This window comes from Amblyomma americanum, chromosome 10, assembly GCF_052857255.1.
Source record: "Amblyomma americanum isolate KBUSLIRL-KWMA chromosome 10, ASM5285725v1, whole genome shotgun sequence".
Classification (NCBI taxonomy): Eukaryota; Metazoa; Arthropoda; class Arachnida; order Ixodida; family Ixodidae; genus Amblyomma; species Amblyomma americanum.
The window spans coordinates 26576618-26593164 of record NC_135506.1 but is presented as its reverse complement, the minus strand read 5'-3'; the positions used below and the strand labels follow the sequence as shown (position 1 = coordinate 26593164).

The 16547-nt window shown below is 48.9% G+C and overlaps 1 protein-coding gene across 1 annotated transcript; it reads left to right on the top strand.

Moving 5' to 3' along the window:
* The first annotated feature begins 13372 nt into the window (after positions 1 to 13372).
* Positions 13373 to 14515, top strand: LOC144108089 (kelch domain-containing protein 3-like). Its single transcript, XM_077641369.1, has one exon. The coding sequence runs from the start codon at positions 13373 to 13375 to the stop codon at positions 14513 to 14515; it is 1143 nt and encodes a 380-aa protein (XP_077497495.1).
* The last annotated feature ends 2032 nt before the right edge of the window (positions 14516 to 16547 follow it).

Genomic DNA, 16547 nt, shown 5'->3' with positions numbered 1-16547 from the left:
CCCCGGGGTCTACTCTCCCTTCTGTCAACCATGTGGTCAACATGCCACTCTATCCCACATACTCTGGGATTGCCCTCAGGACTCCCCTCCGCGAGGTTTGCAGCTCTCGAATCCAGACCAGTGGGAGGCCGCATTGCTCAGTTCCGACTCGGACACACAGATCCTGGTTGTGACAAGAGCCCTAGAAGTCGCCGAACGCCACGAGCTCATGGCCACTTGAAGGGGCTATAACCCAACACGAACTGCTACCTTGGTCGATGAAAATAAAGTTTATCCTCCTCCTCCTACGTTTCGCAAAGCGGTATCGCTGATGTGCTAAGTACGATGGCACTTAGTGCAGGAATTCTGCAAGTGCGCGAGGAGGCTTCAGTCCAGAATGTTTGAGCTAGTAACGGTGAAGACATAGTGAGTATATAGCGAGTTCGACTGTGCGCATGAATGTCATTTTATGAATTTCCTTTCCTTTCTCCTTTCCGTGTCACTCCCTTGCAATTTAGTGCCGAGCGCGATAGCTGAGCCACCGCGGGGGAAGGGGGGGGGGAGCTTTCTTGATGAGGGCGATTAGAAAGCGAAGGCGTTTAGAGAATTTCTCTCTGGTTACTCACGTACAGAAAGATGATTTCTATTCATCCCGCCTCTTCAGCTTCAACTTACTGTTTTTTGGTAAATTCCGTACCGTAAGACGTCATCCCTTGTATGCTCTCATCAGCCTCGTCTTTAAGTGCAGTCTTTGCCAAAAAGTAACCAGGCTGCATGGTTTGCTTCTCCCTCATATAGTAGAGCCCCTACGGCATCCCTAAAAGCCAAAAGGTATTGGAAGGGGGGGAAAAGGGTTCTGCTTATATCACAGTAAGTTATACCTTGCTGGGTGCAATCAGTGTTCCGCTATACAACTGAGAAGCAAACTTGGTTTCTTTTGCAAAGACGGTACCTGTCGTTTCTCTCTGCACCAGTCACCGCAAAAGTTATTACAGTCCGTAGCAGGATGCACCATCAGACAATTACCGAGTAAACGGCTAAGTTCAGCTAAAAAAAAAATTAGGCGAGCGCCATTTGTGATCGCCGATCTCAAGTGGAGGTCCACACTCACGCTTCCTACACTCTTACTACGGAACGACCTTCCTAGCACTTTCCTAGCTTCCGGCACGACGAACCTTGTCCGAGATGGCAGTTCAAGGTCCGTTTCCTTCGGCGATGAAGCTGTGGTCTGTGTGTGCGCGTGCGTGTATGCGTGCGTATCAGGGAACCTTCCGGACACCTGCCAATTTCTGCGGACCTCATCCACGCGAAGACCCCGGCTGGGCTCCGTATAACAGCTCTCGCTGTTAAAGGCAGCGCAACGACAAGCCTAGTTCATCCCTTTGTGTGCAGCTATCGCCGAACCTGCCATGTACTCACGTACCTGAGCGGGTTCGTGTCCTGCATGCCGAGTGCCTGGATCTCCATGAAGATAGGCTCTGCTGGCACAAGACCCCACCACGACGCTTCGGCGACGGTGTCTTCTCCGCACGAGGCCAGTACCACGTGACTGCCCTCGGCGCCCAAGCGGAAGCAGTAGTCCGTGGTCTGATCTTTTATCCCGCATTGCATCCCGCACTCTCCTAACGCTTTCATGATGACTTCTACGTCGGGTGACATTTCTCCCGATATCTTGTACACCTCCCAGGCTCCCATCCAATCGCTTGTTGGGCACAACTGCACTGAACCTTTCTCAATTAGGAGCTTCAATTCTGCCACGCTTTCGATGCCTCTTGAAACGCTCGGGACGCTTTGAATGGCCGTGATTGTGGTCTGAATGTAGTTCCCAAGGAAGAACATTCCGAAGGACCAGGCGACAAGCATGATACTACGTTGAGCCATCATGCATGGCGGACCCTGATTTAACAGTCCAGAAACCAGAAGGAAGCAAACGTCACACTGGGAAAAGGCGCCTCGCCTCGCAGAAATCTTGCTGCTTACCCAAAGGCAGAGTGAAACTAAGATCCCCAGTGATGTTAGAGTGACTGCCAGCAAGGTGAACGAAATCCAGGAGTCGATAAATGTTATTTGGAGGATAGCGCCACGCCGACTGAAAAAGCACATCTCTCTCGGAGAATACTGGGCGTCTTTAAACAAGTTCGGAAGTCGAAGGTCGCTACTCAGAAAAGGTAGGAGCATGGTGTCCAAAACACGATCTGTAAATTGGTTGTAACTCCATGTTCTGATCAGGTGCAGGCTGTTATTCAGTGCCAGGTACGCGTCCACAAGAGCAGCAACCTCTGGCTTCTTCAGAGCTTTCGCCACTGGAGTACCATACAAGTCCGTGCCCATGAAAAGTTTGTTCGCTTTGGGAAAAGTGTTATCTGGTTTCCCGTCAGAACCAAAGAGTTGAGGAGCTTCGACTGTCTCTCGGATATGACATCTTCTGAATCGATCTGCCGGTGCGTTGATGTCCACTGCAGAGACACTGGTAAGCTGGCAAAGACCGGAGGCGAACTCCTTGAGTGCCCTCTCATGTGATTCGGCCGAAGTGAACCAAAGGACGTACTGAAAGCGTTCAACGATCTGCGCTGATAGCTTTCTCACATTTAGGTCGTGGTATGAATGCCAAGGAGCGAAGACTAGCTTTTTCTGAAACATGAACGACAGTGCATTTTTGCGCGGAACGAAGCAGTTTTCGGCGCTTCTTGCAGTCAAAAGAGAAAATTCGCAATATAGGTCATCGTACGAGGCCCTTAAAAATTTCACTGGAATCGGTAGGTCCTTAATGAGCGCCGCGAGCTCTTGCCAGTGCTGCGGCGAGTAGATGAGGACAGTCCTTGCAGGAGCCACGTTCGAGGCTTCCAGAACGCTCAGCATTGTCGGCCCTAGACCGGCTGATAGCACGCAGAGAATGATGGCGAAAAAAAGAGACCAAACCAGCAAAAATGTTCCCGAAGAAGGCTGTTCACCAGACATCACGGGCGGGTATGGATTGCCTATTCAGCAAGATGTCTGTGGTTACCTGTGCTTGTAGCTTCGTAGTTGCTCCCAGATTGGCTTTGAGTTCCAAATCTTTCATGCGTAAAAGTACTACAACTTCACGGCTCTATATTGCACGATAAACTCCTTGACTATTGCAAGAAATGTTTTTCTCTTACAGCCGGTTTTCTAGCAACACCCACGTGCGTTAAAGACGATCTTCATTCCTGAAATAACCAGCACAAACAACTAAACCATACAACTGTCGGGTCTTGGCGCGCAATCTGCGCATGCGTCAACTTCAGTCACGAGAGCAACACAGGTTAGGCGCGTTAAAAATCGAAGACATAGCTAGAAAATGTATACAAGCGAAGTTCCAAGTTCTTGTCTTGCGTACAATTCTAGCTATGACGTGGCGACACCACCTGACCGTTCTTAAAGATTAAAATGTCGCGTGCTGTCGAAAACGGTTGAGCGCCCTATTGATTCAGAGCATTGATCCGTGAAAACATAGCTTCGGCGACGCCGGGCGATAAGGAATGTTTTCGGGGCCATTAGTGTATCGTGTGGGAAAGTGGCTGCAGTCTGCTGCTTTGCTGCCAAAAGTTGGGATCGACTGCGGTCGCCACTGCCCTAAGGAGATAAATAAAGGTAAACTTTGAGTTCCTTGGTGAAAGAAACGATAATTCAATGCTGATAAAGGAGTGGCGATAAGGAAGGCGTGTGAAACGAATATAGACAAGTAACAGCTTCAGGTCTTAGGCGGCAGTTGCTGTAGTGAAAGAGATACATGCACGCAATGGTTCTTCGTGTGCAACAAAACATTTCCACGTGTGCGTGCTAGCGTAAAAATAAGAAGAAAAATCATTCGATCTAACCGAAGCACATTTCGAGGGTTGCAAGCAGACCGTGGTCTATGGCGGCAAGTGACGACGCCTGAGAAGACGAGTTATAAGAACACGCTGAGCTAAGTGTGGTCAACATAAAACAAAACATTTTTTTTAGCGGACTCCCTGCTAAATGCCTTTCTCACCCTCACCAATAAAATCTTGGTCCTCCCTCACCCTAATTTTGTAATATTCTTGTCCCTCCTTTATCTCTTCCCTTACGGCGCGGTTCAGGTGTCCGCCGAGATGCGAGACAGATACTGCGCCATTTCATATCCCCAACAACAAATTACGAATTACTGGCCCTCCCTCGCCCTCTCTTCGTACAATTTGCTCACCCTCCCTCGCCCTAACTTTATCGACCCTCCTTCACACACCCTCACAATGAGCAGTTTTAACATTCAACTTGTTCTTCCTTATTACCGACATGTGCAAATGTTACCGTGTCGCACAAGGCGCGAACAGTTGTACATTGCGTCCGCTTTCGGCGCTGTGTCCAGCCGATTGGATCCTTTAAAGGGGCTCTGAAACACTTTCCAAGGAGAGGACATCAACTTTCTCAATCACTGCATTGTGTTGTCATGAACACCTGAGCCAAATATTTCACTTCTACACGCAGCAGAGAATTCACAATCACGCGCGAAAGTTGGCGAGCCGTTCCCGGCGACTTTTTCGTGCTCGCACCCTCTTCCGTCACTCATATCAATGTATACATGTTGAGAGATGCCATTGATTAGATTATTTCAGACGTCAGGCAGCTACCATGGCCGCGGCCAATATTGCGCGTAGCTCCGGTGGGTCGGGAAGCTCCGCTCCCAGAGGGGGGTCGGCGAAGGAGCGCCTACCTTTCAGCGTGCAAAAAGTGACGAGAGGAGAGGGAAAGGCACTAAGACGCTGAAATTCAAACTGTGACTACAAATAACTCTGTTTCTACAAAACACATTAAAAAATTCTTCCTGGACAATATTCGTGAAGCGGCGTGCGTTAACACCCCTGGCATACCACCACTTTATTAGAGCCCCTTTCAGAGCCCCTTTAAGCTTAGCGCTCCCAACTTGTCAATAGCCAAGAATGTGTCCAAGAAATAGCATAAGAAAATGCAACACTTTATCGTTTACTTAGAATTATGAGCGTACCAAAAGCCTTTCAGGTGAGTTGTAAAGGACGACAGTGACAGTTTCTTTAGACCGAAAGCTCTACTGCCCCCGTTCTTCAGTGTCATGTCGGTGTGAAAAACGACCCTGGGAGGCAGCGGAGCGCAAACTAAAAGTAATAAAAGAAAAAAAAATGAAAAGAATAGTCAAATAAAATAAAATTAAGAAACAGAATAAAAAAAATAAGAAAAGCGCCAAAAAATAAGTGAGAGAGAAACAAAACAGAACAAGAAATACAAACCAAAAATTAAAAATAGATAAAAATAAACTGGTTGCAAATTGGTTCAGCTGCCGCCTTCTCCACGCTAGCGCCAAGTGCACACAACAGCCCAGCGAGCAATGTGGTGACGTCAGGAACATCAGCCCCTCGAGATCGTGGAATGGGTTTGCATTGTGGATGCAGCGCCTGGAAGCACTGAGAGTCATGATAGTCGCATCAACCCGATCGCGCTGAAGCCGGCTGACACCTGCGGGCACTCAAGGGACGACAGAGAGAGAACCTTAACTGCCACGAATGTTAGGAGTTAGGACAGGTGGGCCCTGTGTGGCCCCCAGGTGCGGGCGACGTCCTGGGCCCACGAAATGAGTGCAAGTTGAGGGGTCTTGTCTGGCTGGGTGAGGAGTTGGTTCAGCAGAGGGAGCTGGGAGGGAGTTGGGGAGGGGCAGGAAAGAGGGTGAGGGCGATGGGGGAAGGCTATGTTCGCATCCCCAGAGGATATATGCGCCTAGAAGGCGGGTTCTACGTGGTTGCAATGTGGGCATGCTCCGCAGATTGCCCAATAGTGAAATGACTGAAACTAGAAAAAATAATTATTGAAAAATGAAATAAATTTAACAGGTTTGAAGCGCCGGGAATTAGAAAAAAAGAACACACTTGAAGAGACGCCACGTCGATTTTCTTTTCTTTTACAATCCTTGATTAGCCTTTCTATTCTGAGCATGCTCCACAAGTCTCCTTGGTTTCTCTTTCTAGTATTTCTTGTTTCTAACAACAGAATCCACGAATAAATCGTGACAGGAGGAAGTACACTGAACATCTCAATACATCCGAATTGAAAAACTTAAAGGCTCAGATATAAACGTACACGTGAAATACGTAAGGAAACAAGAAAGGCGGGGAAAGAAGAAGTGAGACGAAAGTATTTTAAAGAAGAAAGCAACCTTGCACACCGCAAAAGAGCCGGACTGACGTCCACCTTGCCTGGTCAAGAGGCCCCCTTGAAAGTATGCAAAAGGTAGCTAATTAGTACATACAGATGATCATTAATGAGTGCATTGATGCGAAGGCCTTTTTTTAATTTTACAAGCACAGGTAAAACATGATTTGCAATAAATGAAATTTGTATGAAATTCTTGGGCAGTTTGTAAAGTAATGCCAATTATCTGAGCATTCGACAAAACGTGCATAAAGACAGTGAATGGCGAAAGCTATGAAATTGAAAAGGGAATTGACTTTAGTCCATAATGGTGTTACCGAGAGGTTTGCGGAGAGGAAAGTATTAGCGGATATTAAGAATATTACGCACAAAAAAGTAAAGCTCGCTGCCTGAATTACGAAAACTCTAGTGTAAGGACAATAAATGTAAGGCATGTGCTAATATGGCGAAGTGCACATAAGCTCTGAAGTGTGCGGCCATAAAAAAGGGCCCGATGTAATATAAATGCGCTCGTCGTGTGTCCCTTCAAGTGTCTGGTCTTTTTCTGCGCTGTCACATCAAGATGAACCAGTGCCAACGTGCCCAACTTCTCGCTCTGCTTCCGTGCATAAATAAGGGCACTAACTGCAGCTGCATTTGGTAAGGTTAGTGCAACATCGGTGACTGGTAGCAAAACGACTAAGCAAGACAGAGACAAGGCGGAAAAGTTTATATTGAATGATGGTTGAAGACTACAAGTGTTATGTGGACCATCAACTGTTGTAGATTCATAACACAGGCTTGTAAGTATAGATAAAGCTCTCGTGGGGGTCTTGAAGAGGCATACATGAGGCAGGAATGGAATATCCTGCGTGGCGCATGCATGATACCGGACCGGGCCAGAGATCCGAGCTCGCATTTGCTGAGGCGCCCCGAGAACCGAAGTCGGCGTATCTGCAAAAGGCCCCACCGCGGTGGCTCAGTGGTTAGGGCGCTCGACTACTGATCCGGAGTTCCCGGGCTCGAACCCGACCGCGGCGGCTGCGTTTTTATGGAGGAAAAACGCTAAGGCGCCCGTGTGCTGTGCGATGTCAGTGCACGTTAAAGATCCCCAGGTGGTCGAAATTATTCCGGAGCCCTCCACTACGGCACCTCTTCCTTCCTTTCTGCTTTCACTCCCTCCTTTATCCCTTCCCTTACGGCGCGGTTCAGGTGTCCAACGATATATGAGACAGATACTGCGCCATTTCCTTTCCCCCCAAAACCAATTATTATTATTATCTGCAAAGGCATGTGAAAAGCATGGCTTTCGTGCGCATGCTGAACTGTTAGCTTGAATACGCCTATGAGTGAGTAAAAAAAGGAGGTAAGCTGTCCTCCAGCGTACTTCCTTTTATTATATCAAGTGCGCTAGAGGACAGCTTGGTCCCCTTTCTACTTTTCTCACACGTGGCACACTTCCCGTACTGTCGGCAGCAAAAATGGCGTATGCCACGCGAGCTTCGATTCAACTAGGCTTACCTTACTATTCCTGGTGTCAAGAGGACAAAAAATGGGGATGAAGCGCTTTCGCCTCCAGCAATGTTGCTTATCTCGCTTCGGTCTGTCGTGGTCCGCCTTACAGAAAACGCAGAAAACTTGAGGCTGCAGTGCAGTGGAGTGGAAACTCTGGACAGTACACTGCTTGTGGCAGGAGGCAGCAAGGGAACATCTTGCGCCGTGCATGGATGCCGGTCCGGGGCCAGAGATCCGAGCTCGAACTTCCTGGTTCGGCTCCCTGCTGTCCGTGTCTAAGGGAGGCCCTAAGTCGGCTTATCTGCAAAGATACGAGGGAATTCCTTCGTCAAAGGCAACCATGGATGGAAACGACTGAGCACTGCTAACAGACGAAACGGAAGAGGCTGTGTTCTCTTCCATCATGTCTGCTAGCGCTGTTCAGTTGTTTCCATCAACATGCACCAACTAGCCCGACTAAGACCTCTTCTTGCAACCATGGATGTATGTCGTGAGCATTTCAAAGGTTTCCGAGGGTCACGCTGTACACTGGCTGTGCTGTCGGGACTTCCACTAAACTGCATCCACGACGCCCTTCAGCGGCACCTGGTGTTGATGCAGCCTTTGGGTGTACCGCTTTAATTTGCAGTAGTCTTCTCGTTTCGATAAGATGCGGTCCTGTTTATTGAAAACGCAGAAGACTGGACGCTGCGATGCAGTGTATGTTCGAAGCTTCCGACAGTACAGCGTTTGCGGCTGTAAGCAGTGGATGCACGGAAGGAACCTTCCAAGTCCCGCAGCTGCCGTATCGGGCCAGATGTCATCGCGGGTCGAATGCACCAGTGCCGTTGGATCAAGCATGAGAATGCTGGAGTGAGCACATCTGCAAAAAAAAAACAAGGAATGACATACACGCAAGCATATCGCACTTCCATATACTCGCCGTGGTGGGCAAAGTGGGCGCGACTGAAGCCTTGCGCCGCGGGGCTGAATTAAAAGTAAGAAAACGGAACAGACCTTGGCTGCGGCGGAAACACGATGTGCCGCAGACCGTAGGCAGCGTCCGTTCTTCGGAATTGCTGGACGAAGCTGGCGAGAATCTCCGAGCGCCTTTACGGCCACAAACCACCTATGTCGCTCAAGAGCTAATCCGGCCCTGGCTTTCGGTGGCATGACATGGTGTCTTGGTCGCAAAGCAGTTCAGAACGGGTTTTTGTTCAGCGCCGCGAACAGCAGCAGCCTCGCATATGTAAACCCCCTTGAGGCAGCGAGCAAAGCGGAACATATATGCAGTTTCGTCGCTGGCTCAATACCTACAGCTGGCCTGCCTATAGTGAACTAAGCCTAAAGATGTATGCGTCGCGTATCCTAGCTCGCTGTGTTTCCGTCACGGAGCAGAAACCCGACGGCGATGGCCCGTGAAACATCTCCTCTACACTCTGCGTATTGCTTGCTGATTATTCTTCAATGCTGGCGGAAGCAGCGCGAGTGATCCTTAAATTCGTTTTAACAGCCCAGAGCAGGTTTCACGGGCACTTCACCATCGCCGAGGCAATGCTGAGGCAGGTTCTTCCCTGAAACGTTCTTAACCGACCTCCCATGTTCCATGGCACGTTCGTTGAAACCCCTCCCGGCCTGTCCAATATACACCTTCCCGCACGAAAAAAGAAGAATGGCCAGCTAACGCGCGAAGTATTGGAAGCTGTGGCCATTGCCGATCGTAAAGGAGGCTTGTGTCAGTACCCCGTCTGTCGCGCTCACCTTAAGAGTTCATGTATCTTGGCCAATTTTACCGTTCTTAATTCAGTGCATTGCACCCCAGACATGTGCATGCCGGCGGTTGCGCGTTTTTCACTTTTTTTACGTCGTTCTCTTGTTTTTAGCTCGCGCCCTTTTTACACACGTTTTTAGCTCGTATATTTTAAAGGAGCGGCTCTTTACACCGCTGGTTTTCTAGTTGTTTTTATCTTTTGTAATTTCCCTGTGACGTGACTACTACTGTTCGTTCACCGTTACGCAGCATGCCTTTCCCTCTGTTTCCCTCCTCCCCCACCCGTTTTGCATCAATAAAGTTCAGTTGTTAGTCCGCCTCTTTTTTTTTTCTTGAGGGGTGTTTATTTGTCGGCTGTATTTCTGGTCAAGCTTAACAGCTCGTTGTTCGCTCTTCTTTAGCAGTATCTACATGCATGCCGGGGCAAGTTAGTTCCTTTAGCCTCCTGGAAGCCGGTTTTTGGCGGCTGCTAAACGTCAGGTTTCGTATTTATGGAAGTGACTTTACCAAGTGAATGGGACTTGTGCACACAGGCCGAGGCTGCGAAATTTCGTAGGTGTTTCAATTACTTATGAGAATGTCAATCAGTCAGTCTTTTATCCCTAAAAGCTAAAAGATGCAAAGGGAAAAATTTAACAGGGTGCTTTTCTGCTGCAGTCGCTACTGCGAGGCGTGCACTAGAGGGGTCCGCACATCGCAATATTTAGTGCTGTTACTGCGACTTCAACCATGACGAAGCAGACCTGCAGACTACTTTGCAGAGCCGCATATTACCCATGTGAAGAATTTTATCAATCCAAACTGCAAAGGGGCAAGCGGCATGTCGCCTTTCTTCGATTTTACTATGTAGAACGACGGAAAGAAGGGCTTCCAGCTTCGCCCGAGATCTGCACCCGAAAGTTCAACCCCGACCATCCTGCCCTCTCGTACCCCAGGTTCTCGTAACGCGAACTTAATAAGTAGAAGAAATCCAAGCACTGAGCATGCACTGGTTGTCATTATTTGCTGTCTTACTCCATTATCTGACTATTCTCGCTGGAGTCAAGTAACAGCTACGAGAACAATGCTAACAGTTTTGCTTCCATCCGCGACAAGCTAACCTAGTAAATATCAGCATAGCTTGCACACTTGCTGATAATGCCGGTTTGGTCGAAAACCTCAATCCCAAGCGTTTCACTCCACAGAGAGCCGAGCACAAGACTAGAAGAATGCTTATATGTATCCCTATCGCAAAACACAACAGGAAATTTTCCGTGATCAATACAGATTTTTCTGTAGCATTTTGGGAACTTACACCAGATATCCTTGTCGTATCAACGGGGTTTCCTGTAGTATTGTGCTGTCCCCTATCATGACTACAAAGCCAGTCCTGTTTTGACAACGGACATCTTCGCAATACAACAGAAAAAATTTGAAACGGCAATGATGACGACTTTTTTTGTCGTATTTTGGGACTCGCTCTGTCGTATTTTTCGACTATTTGTGCGCACTGAAAATTTAGCGGTTGCACCCAGCTGCTCTAGCATACGAGGCGGAAGTGCCTCAGGCCACAAAGCGACCGCTAAAGGTAACATGTGGTGGTAACGGGGCGGTCAGACAAGCAGCAACACGTTAATTGGTCTCAGTTAAAGGGGCACACACTAAACAATTTCTCACCTTTTAGGGTGTAAATCAGCTGTCCCCAGACGAACAGCCTTTTCCAATTGTTCGGTGCTAAAAAAGGGTGCAGAGATCAGCACCCCTATGGAAGGGTGCACTTAATGATACTTTACAGGATGTAATGGTTGCACCCTCATTAAACGGTACTATTTTTTCATAACACCTCTACGAATGCATGTTGGAAGGGTGCTCCACATTGATCCACCCATGAAGCAAAAGCCTTGGCCTGATGCGCGCCCTATAAACTTTCATGCTGTGCACCCTTCCTGAAGGGTGCTGATCTCTGCACCCTTTTTAGCCCAAAAAAGGGTGTCCGTCTGGGGACAGCTGATTTGCACTCTTAAGGGTGAGAATTTGTTTAGTGTGCACAAGTATAACCATGCTAAGCCCGTCCTAACTATCATGCACACACTCGCTATTTTACAGAAAGTTGCGCCGGCCGTAGACACAAGAGACACGTTCAATGCGCTCAAACAACCAACGCCAGGAAATTCCTAACTCAACAGGCAACAAGTGACGAGTCTGTTCTCCGTGCGCCGGTAAGGTGGGTTTACACTTCCACTTCCTGCGCAGAGACAAAAACCCTGCCTAGCCTCTACTGCATTCCCCAAAAGTTGTCGAGGTATCTACATCAATTCCTGGAATCAATGTGCACGAGGTGGAATATTAAAGCGAAAATTTGAGCTAGTTGGAAATCATTCACAATCATATTTGCTAGCGCTTGATTCAACACGAGGACAAAGCTACGCATACGCATAGTACAGACGCTAGTCTACAACTGTCGTTTATTGAACATAGACATTGCTTATAAATCCTATCGGGGTGTAAAAACTCACACACGCTCAGTAGTAGTGCCACATCTCAATAACGATATCTCGCTCTTTTTTTGTGTGAGATAGACATACACGATATCAATACATAGGGCTTCAAAAATTTCCCGTTATGATTGCGAATTTATCTTGGATAGCACGCTCGTTTCCTGGCAGATAGGAGTGCAGGGTATAGGGTCAGGGTCATCAGGATATCAAACATGCTGATGACCCTGACCCTATCCCCTTTGTACATCTACGTTTCGTTAAGCCGGCTCGCTTCTCAGGAGTCCTTGCTATGACCCATCCACGGGCTTCGGTGTCGCCACGGCTCCTCCGCAGCGTCTGCTAGCCGCGTCCGCGCTGACCATTCGCTACGCTTAATTGTTCTCAGGCCAAGCGCGAGCGTCGAGACCTGTCTCGCCCGGCGGTGATGACCCCTCAAACCTAAGGGGTTTCTTTTCGACACACGGACGGCGATTAACAAGGAAGTCGCCGCTTCCCGGCGCGGGACCGTCAACAAAAAGAAAGATGGCTCGAACTATAGTGAACTAGAATACTGTATTCTAGTTCACTATAGTTCGAACAAAGCCGCAGGCATCCACCGATCCCTTACAGGTAGCTTACTATAATACCCGCACTGGAACAAAGGCCCATTTACTTCTTTTTCCTGTCCACTCTCTACTGCAGTGCTGCAGAAGGTTGACTGCAATCCCCTTTTCTTTGCGCTACCATTGTACTCTTTCGAGCGCTCTCTCGGGGCCATCTTGAAGTAAACTGGCGACGTCCCTCAGTTTACTCAGAAAGGGGAACATGACTGTTTTCTTTTCGTTTCCACAAAGAATGCGAGAGTGCGGTCCGGGAACGAGACATTTTGGTTGGAAAACAAGCCTCGTGGAGAAGCTGACTTGCAGACAGAATTGCATATTGCAGCAACATTCTTTTCCTTCACTTTGTTTTTGTAATAAATCACTAGCGCCCTCTACAATTTTTGAACCAAAAATCCTCGTTCGCAGACAGCAATCTCGCATTCTTTATTATTATTATTATTATTATCTTCAAAAAGGGAGCGGGGAGATGTCCCTTTATCTGCGTGAGAGGGGATTTGTTGAAAGGACACAGTATAGCAGGGACGCGGACGCCAGGCGCTGTCAGTCGTCAAGCGAATGTATCATTGTAACCTTGGACAGTTTCCCTTAACACTCTATCTCTAAAGCTGGTGGTGACCATCGGAGCTTCAAGTTCTCGCAGATTAGGGGGGCAGTCCCATGCACATTTTCGAAAAAAAAGAGTACAGTGGAGGGCGACTGACTCATCTCCCTTCGCGCTAACTTCTTCAGACAGCAGAGCAAGAAGTGATAACGCGGTCTGTGATAGAAGGTTTTTGGTTGTATAAAACCTTCCTGCAAGTCAGCCTTCCTGCCGTTTTGCAAGTTGCCCATCCTCAGCGCGTGCCAGAGCAGTTTAGGGCAGTACAGAAGCCTCGGCACACGTGCCGGGGAAAATTCGCTGTCGCTGCAAGATGTGGACGGTGAAGAAGAGAAGTTTGCCGCAGCAATTCCACTTCGCGGCGGTCTCCATCGACGGGAACGTGTATTCGTTTGGAAGCGATGCCGTGCAGCAAAAGAGACGTGAGCCAACGAGCCGCACACTGAATCCGACCGACGTGTATGTCTTCAACCCTCGATCTTACACGTGGCATCAACCAGAGACGCAGACTCTACCCTACGGGTGGCCATGGAAGGGAGCATTCTCCACGGTCGTAGCCTATGGGCAGTGCGCCTATCTCTGGGATGTCTGGCCATTCCCTCGTTCCAGCGTCCGCGTCATCTACCGCTTCGACACGACGACCATGACATGGAGCCACCCGCGAATGTCTGGACATGTGCCACTAGCCCGCGACAGCCAAAGCGTGTGTGTGGTAGGCCATCGAGTTTACATCTTTGGTGGACATCCGCGGGGTGGCGTGCCCTTGCAGGACATTGAGTTCCTGGACCTGGAGACCCTTCAATGGCATCGCGTGCCAACTAGAGGCGATTATCCACAAATGTATGATTGCCCCGTGGCTTGCGCTATCGGCAGCCGCATGTACGTATGCGGCTTCCTGACTGGGCAAGCTGACTTGGATCAAAACGTGTTATTCTATTTGGATACTGACACCTTGACCTGGGTGCGGCCGCATGTCGAAGGTGTTGGCCCAGAGATGGGCCAGTGCTCTGGCTTCGTGTACGACGGAGAACTCTACATATTCGGAGGTTACAGCCACAAACGGAAGACCTTCGTAGCAGAAATCTACAAGTACCAACCTAAGAACTCGCGTTGGAGCCAGGTGACTCCGAGACGGCCAGGCCCGCCTGTCGGAATGCATTTGCCGGTATGGTGCGTTATTGACAAAAGGGTGTTTGTCTTCGGGGATACGCGCCCGGATTACTACTGTTACTTTGAGGGGCGTCGCCTCAAGGTCTCTCTAGAAATGCTGGCGAACATGCCCAAGGGCAAGTGGATCTCACTCTATCCTAAATTGGTGTCGGAATTGAACGTACTGGACTTCTCACCATCATTGACCACCATGTGCCTGCTTACTGTCATAGATGCACGAATAGACACCAGTGCCTTGCCGCGACTCATAACAAAGGAGATCACTGCCATGACTTCGGAAGACTAACTCGCTCCAACCTTACACCGCGCTGAAGCTATGATGTCAACAGCTTTAGAACACGTTCGACGGAGCCACAGACGACGACAGCAATTGGACTGAGCCATGCATACGTGACGTCAACGCTTCAGAAACTAGCAATAAATTCTTCTTTCTAGTGAACTAGCGCCTTCTCTGTGCTGAATTTCTTCACAAATGCAGCATTTCGTGGCGTGGCTTGATTGATTTCAATTTGCAGTGATAATGTATCGACACTCTAAGGGACGTACAGTGGTGAGCAGCCTTGTCTAGTGCGCGCCGACGGTGCTATGCGGTACGGACGGACGGACGGACGGACGGACGGACGGACGGACGGACGGACGGATGGATGGATGGATGGATGGATGGATGGATGGATGGATGGATGGATGGATGGATGGATGGATGGATGGATGGATGGAAGGACGGACGGACGGACGGATGGACGGACGGACGGACGGACGGACGGACGGACGGACGGACGGACGGATGGATGGATATTAACTCAGAGCGCGGGCGGCGACTGCCTTCTCGAAGTTAACGCGGATTCAAGCTGGCGGGTCGCAGAGGTCGCGTGAAAGATTTAAATCGGTTTGTTACGCTCCCTCTACGCTTTCCTAGTGCTTCTGAAACCGCAACTGATTGCCCGAAATCGATCGCGCGACGTTTGCGACTCGCCAGTGTGAACTCGCCTTTAGCGCGCAGATCAGAAGGGGTTTGTCGGCGTCGCGGTGGCTACGTGGAGTCATGCAGGGGTAAAATTGCCAGCTGCGTGACATCGGGTCGCATTGCACCGCATAAATGTGCGCGAAGAGTGATTGGGTGCGTATCGATCTCGTCTGTAGACGACGCCACCACGTAATTTCTTGTTCTTTAGTCAGGCTTTTGTCCGGAGGGGGAAAAGTTCTCCTTTCTAGTTTTAAATGATTGGTAAGATCATGATATGTGAGCATGGAGTCCTTCGTGAAATTCAGGGAGCCAGACTCATCCACTGCCCGGTCGACGAAACCTCGGGCTTTATTGTGGGCTGCCCCGTTCCTCAGATTCCCCGAATGGGCTGGGACCCATACCAGTTCGGAATAATTTGGTGAGAATTTGGTGGCGTTAAGGATTCTAAGGGAGGTGTTTGTAATTCGCTCTTTCGCGAAATTATTGATAGCCATTTCGGAGTCGCTGAGAATGATGTTCTCTTGGGTATGCTCTAGGACGAGGGCTATAGCCGCCTCTTCTGCCGTTTCAGAGAATTTCGCTCTGATCGCCGAGACGATGCGGTTAAAAAGAGTGTTATCATTTCCTAATATATCATTGTGGCTGTGAACGAGAATGATATATTAGGAAATGATAGCATTCTCTATTTTCAAATTTGCCGCGTCTACGCATTCGAAGATTCAAGTCAAAAACAAACAAACAACGACAAACACCCAAAACTATTTGCAGGCCTATATTTATCATATATTAGCATATATCTGGATAATACGTATCGTCGATAGTCTTGATGTCTACGCGGAATCATGTGAGGCAATCTGGCTTAAATCAGAGATGTCACAGATAAGGAGGCAAAACATTCACAACCGAGGGAATACCAATCTTGGAGGCCTTGCGTTCTTAATGTGCGCAGTTGAAGTCTTGCTTTGTACTTTATGTACTAGGTGGCAGGTGCAGTACCAGAAAATTAGGCGAATCCAAAATTAGGGTGCCGCAATGCCAGCGCCGGGGTGGAGACAACTTAACCGACGCCGCCATATTGAATCACAACTTTCCTCTCCCATGTACCGCGAAATGCTCAACTGGTAGCCCAGTGTAGCTCACGCTGCAAAAGGCCGTTCAAGTTAAAGCACTTTGAAGCGCGCCGAGAGCACGAACGGCGCCGTTACAGACGCTAGCGCCGCTGATCCCGTGTGATTCAATATGGCGGCGCCGCTGAAGTTGTCTCCACCCCGGCAGTGCTGGCATCGAAGCATTCTACAGAAAATTGGAAATTGGACGATAACAGGTGGGCAGCTAAGGTATTTAAATAACTACA